Below are 15432 nucleotides of genomic sequence, written 5' to 3' on the forward strand. Positions count from 1 at the left end.
CTACCGTTGGCCAAATTTATATCGTTTCTACCGTATACCGTTTACACCGCCCACCCCTACTGTACAGCCAAGAAAACCAATCATAACGACTAAGGCAACATGTGCATATTGCTGCTCACCTGAACACCACATTAGCAGGTGTCCTGAGTTTATTCACAAAACAAAGGATGAGAAAATAAACTGGATAAAGAGAAACACATGGTGGTGGCGTTGTGCTAGGACTCTTCAGGCTGCAAAGTGTGATCTGAGAGAAGACTTTGTCACCTGCATGGGATGACATCTACAGATCCTGTGTGAGGTGAATCAGAGACCTGAACTAACTGAAGTTAGTCCTGTAGTGAGGACATTGTACCTTGATAGACCTAGTGACTGTTCTAGTGCACTGTTAAAATTTAAAATAAGGCTCAAATCATACTCACCTTATCACGACTACTGCTCCAGTGAGACCTGGTCCATATGGATCTCCTGCAGCGGTCAAAACCCGCTTAGGATGTACACTCCAAGGTCCGATCACAAACTTACAACCCGAGGACAGTTCCACGCATGCCCAGTGTTTGTTCACATCTTTCAGTTCAGATTCAGGAGATCCATTCCAGCACATCCTCGTGTCCGCTGATGGCTCTGAATCCGTTCAGCTACCTCCTACTCTACCATCAGCAGTTTCTATGTCGTCGCCTGCAGTGCCGCCATCACCAGACTCACTGCCTGTGGCTGCCATTCCGCCAGAGGTCACTGCACTTCCTGGTCCTAACTCACCTGGTCCTGTCTCTACCAAGCCCCGTACATTGTGCCCAGTGCCTGCAGAACTGCCTGACGATTTGCAGTTATGTGCCTGCAGCTGCATCCCATTCGGTCGGCATTTGGACCTGCTTCGCCGCCACCGCTGGCTCCACGGTCGGCCCCCTGAACTGTTTGGCCTGCGTCGTCGACCTCTGGGTCGACCTCTGGGTCGACCTCCTGAACTGTCTGGCCCGTAGAAAAGTAACACTCCTAAAGAGCCCAGATGAGCGCATCAGAACTGTAGAAGTCTTAGTGCAGGACAGAACCTATATCAGACCTGTGGCGTGTCTGATTCCTCTGCCCCACTTCCTGACAAAGGTCAACTCTAACCAGTTAAACATATTTCTCGCTAGAAATATGGGGGCGGCTGTTGTAAAGACTCACCTTTCAGCACACTTCACCAGCTGCACCTTTTTTCTTTTCCTCACCTTTGATTGGGTGTGGTGCTTGCCCTTAATTGCACTCACCTGTCACCCGTTATATAAGGACTGCACTCACCTACCGCTAACTCTTTCTTTACTCCCACATGGGGCGGCAGCTGAGGTGAGTTTCTGTTTGAGTCTCCTGAGTTCATCTATTATTTTGAGTTACTGAGTGACACACTTTATTTTCTTTATTTCCTTTCAGTTAGCAGTCCATGCGTGTCTTTCCTTTTGCTCATTATTCAGTAAAACAAGAAACTTGCAAGTGATTGTTGACTGTTCATTCTCATCCTGACCGAATGAGCCCATGATGGTAACAAGCTCCAACCTCCTCCGAGCCTTCCTTCAAAACATAACCCTTTCCTGACTGATAGATTCTCAGTTGCTTCTTTAGATTGTGGCATGGTGTGTTGCTTTTTGAGATCTTTTAGCCTCCTTCACATTGTCAAACAGATCCTGAGTGATGCGTTGATTCAACAGGTCTGCCAGTAATCAAGCCTGAGTGAAACTGAACTCAGCATTCCAACAAATGTCGTTAATCACAGTTACTTCATGATTTAACAAGAGGGGCAATTACTTGTCCACACAGGCCCAGGTGGGTTTGGATAACTGTTCTCCCATAATGAATGAAATCATCGTTTCGAAAATGCATTGTGTGTTTACCTGTGTTATCTTTGTCTAATAGTCAAATTAGTTTGATGATCTGAAACATGTAACTTCTAGAAACATTAAATATACCGTAATTGTCGGGCTATAAGCCGCTACTTTTTGCACAAGCTTTGAACCCTGCAGCTTTTAGTCAGGTGCGGCTTTTCTATGGATTATCCATGATTTTTGTGATATCGTAAGACGATTTGTTTTGTTTGTTCCGCTGTCGTACGGCACTACGTTGCCTGGCGGAAGGGCATGTGATCAGACACACAGTATCGGGGTTCAAGAGTGGTATGTTAGTCACATGTCCATCCGCCAGGCAACATAGTGCCGTACAAGTAGCGCGAAAAACAAACTTCAAAGTAGCGCTACACGTTCAGCCGGAGGCGTGGATGACGAGCAGCGATAAACTTGCGAAAAGCAAGTTATGCTCAACTCCACCGGTGGAATCTGACAGCGTGGAAAAGTGTGAAAACATCCACGATCACCAACGGATTTCGAAGGGCTGGACTGCTGCATGATGGAGAGGAGGTGTCAGTGGTGTGTGACATTTTTAAATACGATGAAGGAATACAAGACAGTCAAAAGGAGTTTCATAGAGCTACGTGCACGGGTGAGTGATCGGGTGATACTCACAACCGAGGCATTGCAGTCAGATTTATTTATACCAAGAGACAGTTGCATAGCATTTCCTGTTTTTCAAGCTTACTTATCAGCATGTGTGTGTGTTCTGTGTGTGTGTGTGTGTGTGTGTGTGTGTACGTGACAGGATGTAATGGCATGTGATACAAAAATATATGAACATTTTAATACATTTGAAAGCTTTATAACGGAGGTATCTTTTAATAATAGACATCTGCAGTTTAAACTTAAAAGTTACTTCTATCAGGAGGACACCGCCACGGCCCTTCAGAGGGTGTTCAACTCTGACACTGACAACGAGGATTTGTTTGGTTTTGAAAGTGACAACGAAGGAAAGAAGCTGAGAGTGGATGACAAAGCCACCCTGAGCCTGTTCGTATCCGACACTGGAGGAGAGGACTTTGGTGGTTTTAGTGCGCAGAAAGATGGTGGTGAATGACTGACTTTTCTTCTTGTTAAAGCCGTGTCACTGCACCTGAGCCTAAAAGGTAGTCCGAATCTATTTTTCTGGTGTGCTGTAGGTTATTGTTATGTACTACATTTGTTACTCATTTATGAAGCACAGTACATGTTTCGTACTTGTAATTATCGCTACTTTTACATATACCTAAAAAGTTATGCAAATATGTACCCGTAACTTGTTTTTCAAAATATTAATAAAAGGGATGTGTCTCCAAACAGCCATCTCTTTCCTGACAATTCCCTTTGTGCATATTCTCTTACATATGATAAGTCAACATTGAAACACCTGCGGCTTTTGGTCAGGTGCGGCTAATGTATGTACAAAACAGGATTTTCCCCTGATTTTAGCTTGTGCGGCTAATATTCAGGTGCGCTTTGTAGTCCGGGAAATACGGTAAATGAATAACCTGACAAAAGAAAACCACATGGTCCTCCCAACCACCACAACTCATGTTTCTCATCATTCCTGGATATCATTGCTATAATGAACCTTTCCATCTGTAAACCTGCAAACCCTTGCAAAGACACTGGGTCCCTGTGTTTGCTATTAGAACCTTTCATTCAGCCTTTTAATTTCACATTGATGGTGCAGGGACATTCACTGGCTACCTTGCAACAAACTGCAAGGCAGTTTGTAAAAGAAGCACAGGTGTCTTTTTTGTTATGGTGTCTTCTGCCAACATTTTTCTTCTCTTTTTTTTCATCATCTTCAAAGCTTTTTTACCCACCCATGTTCTTGGGCATTTTGTTAAAGAGTGAAACACTAAGTTATGTCAAAGTTGACAATGTTACTTCAAGGCTGACAATCATATGTTGTTTTCTCTGTCATCTCTTGGGGATGCTAAATTATGAAAGCACAAATCAAAGGAAATCAAGACATTATGTCAGGGTCTGGGAGGGTACCTGCAGGTCTCCAACAGCGGCCCCTCCTCCTTTAGGTTCGGTTGCTCCTCCCTGGCTGACCACCTGTGAGCAATTATTCCGGCAGTATATCAGACCTGCGCTCTCAACCATTCATCGCCTGAGTATCTGCTATCCCCATAGGTAGCACCTGGAGTGGAGGTCTTGTCTCCCTCACTCCCGCCTTCCTGCACCTGGGCCGCTTGCTGCTGATACGACGTGGCCTGCCGGCCCACCACTCACTTGCCTGCCTCCCCACATCTCGACCGCTTCCGGGCCTCCCGCCCCACCTGTCCCCCCCACCTGAAACCAAGTAAAGCAACTCAGTTCAACTGTGGAGGATCGTTGATTGTCTGCTGGATCCCACTGACCGTGATCTCCTCTTATTCCAGTGCCCCGGCCCCTACCTAGTCCTGTTTCCGCCTCCCCGCTGCCTCTGCTGTTCAGCCGTCTCCTACAGGTGTCTAGGTCACCCTCCGTTATCTTAGATTATCCTACGCGCCACTAGTGTGGTGGCGTCATTTTGTTTTTTTTGCTTGTGTTTGCCTGTGGGCGGAAATAAATCCTTTGTTCCCTTATCGTCTCGCTTCCGGGTTGGTTTCTGCACCTGTGTCCATCTCTGTTACCTCGTGCCGCTGGGCCGTGACACATTAAACCTAAAGGCTCTGAAGCAAGTCTGAACCCTTGCCACTTCAGTTTGCAGGGAAATAAAGCTTGTTATATAGATTATATTGCATTGATTGAAACTATCTGTCCTACTATCTTTCAAACAGAAAAGGAGACCTTTCTGGAGCCATTTGTGCTTAAGGACCTGCTGCCATCCTCACTGGGAAGTTATTATCGTTACACTGGCTCTTTGACCACTCCACCCTGCAGCAAGGTGGTAGAGTGGATCATTTTCAGCAGTCCTGTCTACTTCTCTTACAAACAGGTAAGAAGCATGCCAGTAATACAGCTGTGTCAACTTGTTTCCTTAGTTATATAAGAATAACACCACTCATTTAAACATATTGCAAAACCTTATTTTTATTCTATGTTAATGCTGAAGTTAATTAACCACAACTTATTTTATAAAATGTAAAAAATTCCCCTCTCTCCTCTGCTGGCGGTCTATCCCTTAAGCTCGGGTTCTCTACTACGGGCCTGTGAGCATGAGGGTCCTCGTGTCCCCTTTTCCTGATGTTGCTGTCATTTGCTATGGCTACGTCTAACACTATGGCCGTCTTCCTCTCCTCCACCCCTACTATGTCCGGTTGGTTAGCCATCATCAGTTTGTCCGTCTGTATCTGAAAGTCCCACAGGATTTTAGCACAGTCATTCTTGACCACCCTAGTGGGTGTCTCCCATTTTGGCTGCTCTTGCTCCTCTTTCTTGGGTTTCTGCTGTCTGAGGTATTCACTGAGCATGTGGTCAGTTGTCTGATGTACTCGTGGATGTTCATTGTCTTATTCTGGATGTGGTTCTAGCGTACAGATTCAGTGTGAGGTGAAATCCTCCATGAATGGTCAGGAGCTTGTTATCCCAGCAGGATACCTGATCACCAACAGGGCATAGGTGTTGATAACCCGGATCTTGTTCTTGCCATTCAGCTGACTAATCAGGACTTGCCTTACCTTCTGCAGGTACTTGGTGGTTGCAGCTTTCCTAGCGGCCTCGTTATGGTTCCCATTTGCCTGTGGGATTCCCAAGTACTTGAAGCTGTCCTCAACAATGTTGCCTTCTGGTAGTGTGATGCCCTCAGTTCTGACTACCTTTCCTCTCTTTGTTACGATCCGATTACACTTCTCGAGTCCAAATAACATTCCAGTTTCGTTGCTGTAGATCCTTGTGGAAACCGGCAACTCGACCACTGTTACACCTCTTTCCGGGATGCGTACAAAGCCCTCCCCCGCGCCCCATTCGGCCAATCAGATCACTGCTCCATCCTGCTCCTGCCCGCCTACAGGCAGAAGCTGAAACAGGAAGCTCCAACCCGGAAGGCGGTGCACTGTTGGACGGACCAATCGGAGTCTGCGCTGCGGGACTGTTTTGATCACGCGGACTGGGAAATGTTTCACGTGGCCGCCAGAGACATTGATGAATACACAGACTCAGTCTGCGGATTTATCAGGAAATGCGTGGAAGATGTCGTCCCATCCAGAACAGTTAAATCCTTCCCAAATCAAAAACCCTGGATTAACGGAGATGTTCGCGCGGCACTGGCGGCACGGAACACCGCCTTTGCCTCCGCGAACACATCGGACTACAAACACGCACATTACCAACTCCGGAAGACGATCAAAGCAGCCAAACGTGAGTACAGGGACAGGGTGGAACAACAGTTTGACAACCCTCGGAGTATGTGGCAGGGACTAAACACGATCACAGACTTTAGAGGGAAAACCAGCACACCGCAGACCACGGCCTCTCTGTGTGAGGATCTAAACGTATTCTACGCTAGATTCGACACAGCGAACACCATGAGACCGGACAGTGTGCGCACCGCGGATGACGTCAGTGAGGATGCTGTTTGTAGATTACAGCTCAGCATTCAATACCATCGTTCCCTCGAAGCTGGACAGGAAACTGCAGGATCTAGGACTGAGCAGCTCCCTCTGCAGCTGGATCCTTAGCTTCCTGTCTGACAGACGCCAGGTGGTCAGACTGGGCAGCATCACCTCATCCCCCATCACACTGAACACTGGTGCTCCACAGGGGTGTGTACTGAGCCCTCTCCTGTACTCACTCTACACCTACGACTGCACAGCCACTAACAGCTCCAACATCATTGTGAAGTTTGCGGACGACACTACAGTGGTGGGTCTTATCACCAACGGTGATGAGACGGCTTACAGGGAGGAGGTCAGCGCCCTGACCCACTGGTGTCAAGACAACCATCTCACCCTCAACGTCGCAAAGACAAAGGAGTTGATAGTGGACTTCCGGAGGTGCAGAGAAGTACACACCCCCATCACCATCAACGGCGCTGCTGTGGAGAGAGTGAGCAGCTTCCGGTTCCTTGGCGTACACCTGGCTGAGGATCTTACGTGGTCAGTACACACAAACAAAACAGTGAAGAAGGCGCAGCAGCGCCTCTTCTTTCTCAGGAGACTGAAAAGATTCGGCATGAGCCCCCGCATCCTCAGGACCTTCTATCGCTGTGCCATTGAGAGCATCCTCACTGGATGCATCACCACCTTTTTTTAAATCACTGTGGCTGTTATTACTCCGTGCTTTAGGTAAAAAGTGACCTGAGTGATAATTTTCTCCAATTAAGTTGTAAAACCACTCTGCTGTCTGAAAATGTGTTAGATAACTCCATTCCAAATTGATCTGTCCTTCCGCTTTTGGTGTAGACATTATTATAAGGGAAGATTTGGCCTTAATCATACTGTCAAAGCACGAAATATGAACAGTATGGAAGTAAGCATTAAATAAAGAGCCCTGATGTTAAACTTGCCCTGTGCCTTCAGTAGTTTATACTTTAAAACTGTCAAGGTTTTTCTTTGGGAAATGCAAAGATAACCATTGTTCAGTTCAACTCAGTGTTATGTGTGACTTGATGTTATTTACTACGTTCATCATATTGTAATTGTGAAGGAAATCCTGTGTAACCAGGCCAGCTTGAGCAGAATAACTCAGCAGATGCTGCGCACTTAATGGTGTGTGTGTGTGCATGTGTGTGTGTGTGCGTGTGCGTGTGTGTGGTTTTATAGAAAGTACTTTGAGCTCCAAAGTGTTGAGAAAAGTGCTCTATAAATAAAACATAAATTGAGTATTTGGTACCACAGATGCATCATTGTCTTGCACACACTCAAAAGTGACACTAATCCTCTGCTAATAAGCTACCTCCAGAGACTCCTCCTTGAAGTGACCCCTTGATCCCTAATGAGAAGGAAAATCCATCCACCCTAATTATTAAGCCCTGTTACTTAACATAAATAAGAAGGTGATCCGGCATTAAGACTACTGACAGAACAATATTTTGCCCATGTTTATAGCAATAACAAACTTTTTTTTTTCTGGTCCACTTGGTAAAGAAGGTCCTGCAGCAGCTACACTTCCTGTGTCCTGAGGAAAATAACCTGACCTTCTGCCACTCCTCATTTGAGAGCGTACTCTCTTACTGCCTGGGTGTTTAGTACGCAGGGGGCTGCGCCGAGGACAATAAACACTGCCCCAAAAATCCCTGGCTGCCCTCTGCCACCCCTGTAGGCCATTGCCAGATTCTCCTGTCTCAGGAAAACCAGGGCCATCACATGTGACCACTTGCAGCCCGCCGACCACCTGTTTGACCGCCACATTACTTCAATAAAGCGCTTTACAAAATTCCCACCCAAACCTACCGGGTACATAACAGTGCTCAGTACATATTATTTATTTAAAATGTTTGTATATGGAAGGAATATGTTTATTCTATTTTCAAAGGACAACATACCAACAATACGTGTAAGCAGTACAATCAATTTAACACTGCCAATAAAGACATATGTGCTGATTTGAGTAGAAACTTTATTGCACGTAAACATTTGACATGACAGGAAACTCCTGAATACAGCTTTTGTAAGCTACCTCCTGGAATTTCAGTGACACTTTTCATTTTGTAATTGACTTACGGTTGCTTTGGGCTCAGGTTTTCGAAACGAGATTCAGCCTGAAGTGAATAAAATCAAAGGCCTGTTGAGTTTTGCTTTTTGAAACACTTTCGTTTTGGATGATAGTTGAAGTAGGGTTAGCAAAAAGGGGCCGATGCTCAGATACTTACATGACAGCTCAACAAAAATCGGCTCCTTTCAAACAGACTGCGTGTGTGGACACATGTGTATGAAGAGCCGGTCTCGTGTGTCGTCAACCTTTTAATGTTTTTTGTTATACTCGACTCATTTCACAATTGCCCTAAAATTGAGATGTCAACAGAGAAATACTAGTGAGATTAACCTATGAGTACCAATTCTAAGTAGGATGGGTGAGTTAATCCTTCCACCTGAGATGGTTCAGAACATTTTAAATTGTAACATGACATTGTAAAATACCTCTTCAGAATAAATACTGATATGGTGATTTGGATTTTCAAATAAATATACTTAGGCTATATCCACACGTACACAGGTATTTTTAAAAATGGAGATTGTTGAGTCAAAACTTAGACCTCGCTGACTCGTGAGACTTATTTCCGTGAAGGAATGATGCAAGGCAACAGTGATCAATCAATTTTACTTGCGCAAGGGAGGCCCCGGTCGGTGTCTCAGAGCACTCTGAATCCTACCACAGACGACCTCGACTCAGGGCTCCGCTTGCCGCCTTTTATTGAAAACAGTTACAGTACACACAAGCACCTCCCATTGTAAAACCCCCCTATGGTTACAAAAGATAAGGCATTGTGTGTGTGTGTGTGTGTGTGTGTGTGTGTGTGTACGTGAGTGTGTCTTTCTGTGTGCGGGACTTCCTGATAACAACTGTTTTTAACAACATCCTTGGTCATAAAAAGGGTAGTCTCCCCCACACCCTATATATGGCTCAATTCCTTTATTGGTTCACCATGCACAACACAAGTGAGGCCATGAAGGGCAGGAAGTTTACTAAACAACAAAACAGAACCTTCACATGGGATGTGCCTGTAATAAAACACTACAGCCTCCCACCATTCGACAGGCTGGAGAGGGGAACAAAGGAATGTCTTTGATCACACAGTTTGAAACAATGTAGAGATGGTAAGCATAAAAATGACAACATTTAACAATTCACTCTAACAGAGATTTTCCATTTTCGTTTTTAAAAAAAAAAATCTCATCCACACGTGCAGTTTTAAAAAAATATGTCTGTCCACATGTAAAGGCTAAAAACAAAATTTTGGTCAATCAGAAGTCTAGAAGCCTGGGAGGGAAATAGTGATGGGATTTCCGGCTCTTTTTAGAGAACCAGCTCTTTTGGCTCGGCTCACTATAAAGAACCGGCTCTTCAGGTTGTTTTGTTGCTTTAATTAATTTATTATTAACAACAATATGAAATTATGCACAAAAGGAATTATTAATGTAAAAAAAAAAGTGGTTTTATTTATATATGTTTATATATAAATATATACAGTGGACCCTAGAGACAAAGCACGTACAGACTCCAAAACACATTTCTAGCGTTAACGGAACTTCCAAAACAGAGCTACCTAGATCACTTAAATAACACAACTGAAAGCATATGTGTATTGTGTGTGTATTTATACACAAGCACTCATATATATTCAAATAATTAAAAAAGAATTTACATTTACCTGTTACTACCACACACCAAATCCGGTCATTGGTACTTGCTGGCTTGTTTAGCCACTAGGTAACAAAAGCTCAACACTGCCCCCTAGCATCCTGGAGCACTTCTGTTGTGTTTTGTACGTGTTTTGGAGTTTGTACGTGCTTTGTCTGTAGGGGCCACTGTAAATATACTTTTATTTGTTCACTCCACATAAAATGTAATAAATAAATCATATAATACAAAAATCAACTATTTACATTTTAAACTTTTAACTATTTAAATTTTCAGCTTTTTCCTTTTAAACAAATTTAAAGTGAAACAACACAAAACACTGCAAACCACAACACAATTAAATATAAATTATAATATGAAAACTAAAAGAACATGCATATTCTCTGTCATATGGACCTGCATGAATAAACTTTCTGAATCATTTATCATCTGCAACTGAAAATAGTTGTGGATGATTACTATACCTTTCTAATGTGACGTTGTTGTCCCTGGCTCTCTCTCTCTCTCTCCTGCTCTGTTCCTGTGCTACTGCGAGTGTAACTACTGCCCCTCCCCCCTCTGCTCAGCGCAAGCACAAGGCTCGCGTGCGGAGTGAAGCAAAAAAAAAAGTGCGAGAGAGAGGGTGAGAGAAAGAAGAAAAAACAAAAAAACAAAAAAAACCACGGCTCCCATTAAGGATCCGGCTCACGTAGTTCACTTCAAAGATCCAGCTCTAAGAGCCGTTTCGTTCGCGAACACCACATCACTAGTGCATTTGTTTTGCACGTGCATTAAATTAAAGTTGATTATGACGATTAAGCATTGTGAGGTGGAGGGTGGGGGCGGATCCCTAATATTTTTGCTGGGAGTTGGCAACCCTATTAGTTAGGTTGTTTAATATTTCTGCTAAGTACTCTTTAACCCTCTACAGCATAGCATTGCCCTGTGGCAACAAACCACATTTTCATGCCTTACACTGGCCCTTCAAAAAAAACAACCTTTTTTTTTTCCAAATAATGCTACCAGGCACATCTCTTTGAAATAAAATGAAGAGTTGAAGGTGGTGTGACTTTCATTTGGGGGGCAGGACCCCTTTCTGCAAGCTGCACTACATGACAGACATCTCCATTAGGAGGCAAGATAAAGATCACTATTTTACATGTTTATAGTGAAATAAATGTATATTAAAAAATACTTGTATGTGCATGAATATGTTAAGAAGCATATTTGATTGTTTGTTCTACTTTTTTAAATTTATTTATACAGTAAAACTGTTAATTTTCATTCTTTGCCTCAAGGCAACACTGCGCAGTTAGCCCAATCTTTTTCAGGCAATATAATGCATTTGCATATGTGTGTAGAGATGTGTTTGTGTGCATTTATATGATCATAGTCAATGTTTTTACTTTACAATCTACTCATAATTACAGGACATGGATGTAAAAACCTTTTATGCAAGGAAACCAAGGGAATGTGCACTTTCTGTCCTCAGAAAGTGAGGACAGTGAGCTGGAAAATAACTCAAAATGTTAGAAATATTCCAGTGTTAGAAAACAAGCACTGCTCAGTGTTAGCCATTGTTAATCTTCAAAACTGACTAGGTTACTTTTAAACATATAACACTGTCAAAAGTGTTAATTTAACACTCAACAGTGTTGTATTTATCACTCAGAGGTGTGGACCCATACAGGGAGTGCAGAATTATTAGGCAAGTTGTATTTTTGAGGAATAATGTTATTATTGAACAACAACCATGTTCTCAATGAACCCAAAAAACTCATTAATATCAAAGCTGAATGTTTTTGGAAGTAGTTTTTAGTTTGTTTTTAGTTTGAGCTATTTTAGGGGGATATCTGTGTGTGCAGGTGACTATTACTGTGCATAATTATTAGGCAACTTAACAAAAAACAAATATATACCCATTTCAATTATTTATTTTTACCAGTGACACCAATATAACATCTCCACATTCACAAATATACATTTCTGACATTCAAAAACAAAACAAAAACAAATCAGCGACCAATATAGCCACCTTTCTTTGCAAGGACACTCAAAAGCCTGCCATCCATGGATTCTGTCAGTGTTTTGATCTGTTCACCATCAACATTGCGTGCAGCAGCAACCACAGCCTCCCAGACACTGTTCAGAGAGGTGTACTGTTTTCCCTCCTTGTAAATCTCACATTTGATGATGGACCACAGGTTCTCAATGGGGTTCAGATCAGGTGAACAAGGAGGCCATGTCATTAGTTTTTCTTCTTTTATACCCTTTCTTGCCAGCCACGCTGTGGAGTACTTGGACGCGTGTGATGGAGCATTGTCCTGCATGAAAATCATGTTTTTCTTGAAGGATGCAGACTTCTTCCTGTACCACTGCTTGAAGAAGGTGTCTTCCAGAAACTGGCAGTAGGACTGGGAGTTGAGCTTGACTCCATCCTCAACCCGAAAAGGCCCCACAAGCTCATCTTTGATGATACCAGCCCAAACCAGTACTCCACCTCCACCTTGCTGGCGTCTGAGTGGGACTGGAGCTCTCTGCCCTTTACCAATCCAGCCACGGGCCCATCCATCTGGCCCATCAAGACTCACTCTCATTTCATCAGTCCATAAAACCTTAGAAAAACCAGTCTTGAGATATTTCTTGGCCCAGTCTTGACGTTTCAGCTTGTGTGTCTTGTTCAGTGGTGGTCGTCTTTCAGCCTTTCTTACCTTGGCCATGTCTCTGAGTATTGCACACCTTGTGCTTTTGGGCACTCCAGTGATGTTGCAGCTCTGAAATATGGCCAAACTGGTGGCAAGTGGCATCTTGGCAGCTGCACGCTTGACTTTTCTCAGTTCATGGGCAGTTATTTTGCGCCTTGGTTTTTCCACACGCTTCTTGCGACCCTGTTGACTATTTTGAATGAAACGCTTGATTGTTCGATGATCACGCTTCAGAAGCTTTGCAATTTTGAGACTGCTGCATCCCTCTGCAAGATATCTCACTATTTTTGACTTTTCTGAGCCCGTCAAGTCCTTCTTTTGACCCATTTTGCCAAAGGAAAGGACGTTGCCTAATAATTATGCACACCTGGTATAGGGTGTTGATGTCATTAGACCACACCCCTTCTCATTACAGAGATGCACATCACCTAATATGCTTAATTGGTAGTAGGCTTTCGAGCCTATACAGCTTGGAGTAAGACAACATGCATGAAGAGGATGATGTGGACAAAATACTCATTTGCCTAATAATTCTGCACTCCCTGTATAGACACTCTCTAGTGTTAATTTAACACTGGAGATTTTGCTGTGTAAAGCTCCCCCAAAATAAGGAGAAATATTTTTTCCCCAAAAATTAAAAAGTCATGCAGTAGAGGGTTTTTAAGATACCAGAATAGGGATGATGGAGTAGGTTTAAATTTATTAGATTGATCAGTTTTGCTGAACTATAAAATATTTTGGGTGCAGTGTATTTTTTGCATACGAGTATAACAGAATAACTTTAGTGTTTTGTTTTGTTTTTAAAACTTGAGTATGAACTTATACAAAATGCAGCAAGTTATTTATAAAAAACAGTTTTATTGATTACAAGCTACACTATATCTGATTCATATCGGTATCGGCAGATATCCAAATTTATGATATCGGTATCGGACATAAAAAAGTGGTATCGTGCCATCTCTACATAGTATACAAGAACATCTGTGCAGAGTATGGCCTGGAAGTCCTGAGGTCAAAATGGAACACGAGTGATTCAGAAGAGAACAAAGGTTTTAGTGAAACTGAGGCTTGGGGGTTTGGTGAAAGGTTTGGTGAAACGGAGGCAGAGAGTGGTCGAGAAGGACCAAACTAAGATCCTATGGGATTTTCAGATACTGACAAACTGGTGATGGCTAACCAACCAGACAGTGGTGGACAAGAAGAGGAATCAGAGGAAGATGGCTGTCGTGATAAATGTAGCAATACTGAATGATAGCAACATCAGGGAGAAGGAACACAAGAACCTGGGCTGAAATAAAAAGTCAAGAAGGTGTGGAGGGTGAAGGTAACAGTGGTCCTACTGGTAATCAGAGCACTAGGTACAGTGACCCCAAGCTAAAGGAGTGGCTCCAGCAGATCCCAGGAACAACATCGGAGATCTCTGTCCAGAAGAGCGCGATCCTAGGAACAGCTAAGATACTGTGCAGGACCCTCAAACTCACAGGCCTTTTTAAAAAAAAATTTTTTTTTTACTGGTGGAATGACAAAGTTTTTTCTTTTTTTTTAATGGAATAGTAACAGTGAGCATTCAGCATTTTTGTAGTGTCCCATGTTTGCTTATTTTTTAAAATGCATTTATTTATCATTTATATATTTGCATGCAGTTGTTTTCAAATGTGTGTTATGTGTTTATGTTATTTCATTTTTATTAATTTATATTTCAGTGCGTTGAAACCTGTGTATTTTTATGTCAGGTCCTTTATTGGTCACTGCCACGTGCCAGGCAATTATCAAAGTTTCTTTATTTTCCTGCTCATATTCTTAATTTTTGTGAAATGCTTTGTTTTATTTTGTCAGTAAAATTGGCTTTTGCTTCTGTGTGATGAGTGCAAAAAAAGAATGAAAAGACACTCAAAATAACCAAATTGACTTCTGCTTGGTAATAACTACCTGTCTCCACTCGTATCTCTATTTTGCTGTAATGTTCACTTTCCCTACTACCACCAGTTGGAGGCTTTCTACTCCATCTTCACTACAGAGCAACAAGACCATGTTAAGTCGGTGGAGTATCTGCGCAGCAACTTCAGGCCCATCCAGAGCTTAGATAACCGGCACGTCTTCAAGTCTGCAGTAAAAGATGCCTGGTTGCCTGACCTAAATGACAGCGGCAGCAACCCGTATGGCACAGAGGCTTCCAAAGGTAGGATGTTCACACTTTAAGTATTAATTTTTTGGTTTTTTTTATATTACCTATTCCAGAGGTGGGACCAAGTCATTGTTTTGCAAGTCTCAAGTAAGTCTCAAGTCTTTATCCTCAAGTCTCAAGTCAAGTCTCAAGTAATGTCAGGCAAGTCAGAGTCGAGTCTCAAGTCACTGGTGTAAAAGTCCGAGTAAAGTCACAAGTCTGAAATTTTGAATTTCAAGTCTTTTCGAGTCTTTAAAAAAAAACGAAAAAAGAAGGTTGCAGTTATGCTAAATGTAAATATTGGACCATGTAATTTTTAAATCTGTGTTTTTCTCAACACATGACAAAATAGTGAACTTGCAGCTCAATTAAACTTAGCTCCAAGAATAATTTTCACCGATAGTTCTGAGATAAGCTGCATGTTATTCTTGGATGCGGTTGTAGGACCGGTGTTGTGCCAAAAAGTGATTGTCTGCCAAAAACTGATTTCCGG

General features: G+C 42.8%; 1 protein-coding gene across 1 annotated transcript in view; it reads left to right on the forward strand.

The window, feature by feature from the left end:
* Positions 1-15432, forward strand: part of LOC308402210 (receptor-type tyrosine-protein phosphatase gamma-like) — a gene marked incomplete at its 3' end in the record, with an annotated part of 372466 nt that overhangs the window by 284213 nt on the left and 72821 nt on the right. Inside the window, exons 7-8 of the mRNA XM_080890900.1 lie at positions 4631-4788; positions 14762-14954. Coding sequence (XP_080747026.1) covers positions 4631-4788; positions 14762-14954 — 351 coding nt within the window. The remainder of the gene's footprint in view (positions 1-4630; positions 4789-14761; positions 14955-15432) is intronic.

Source organism: Rhamphochromis sp. 'chilingali', assembly GCF_963969265.1.
Source record: "Rhamphochromis sp. 'chilingali' genome assembly, chromosome: 9".
Taxonomy (NCBI): Eukaryota; Metazoa; Chordata; class Actinopteri; order Cichliformes; family Cichlidae; genus Rhamphochromis; species Rhamphochromis sp. 'chilingali'.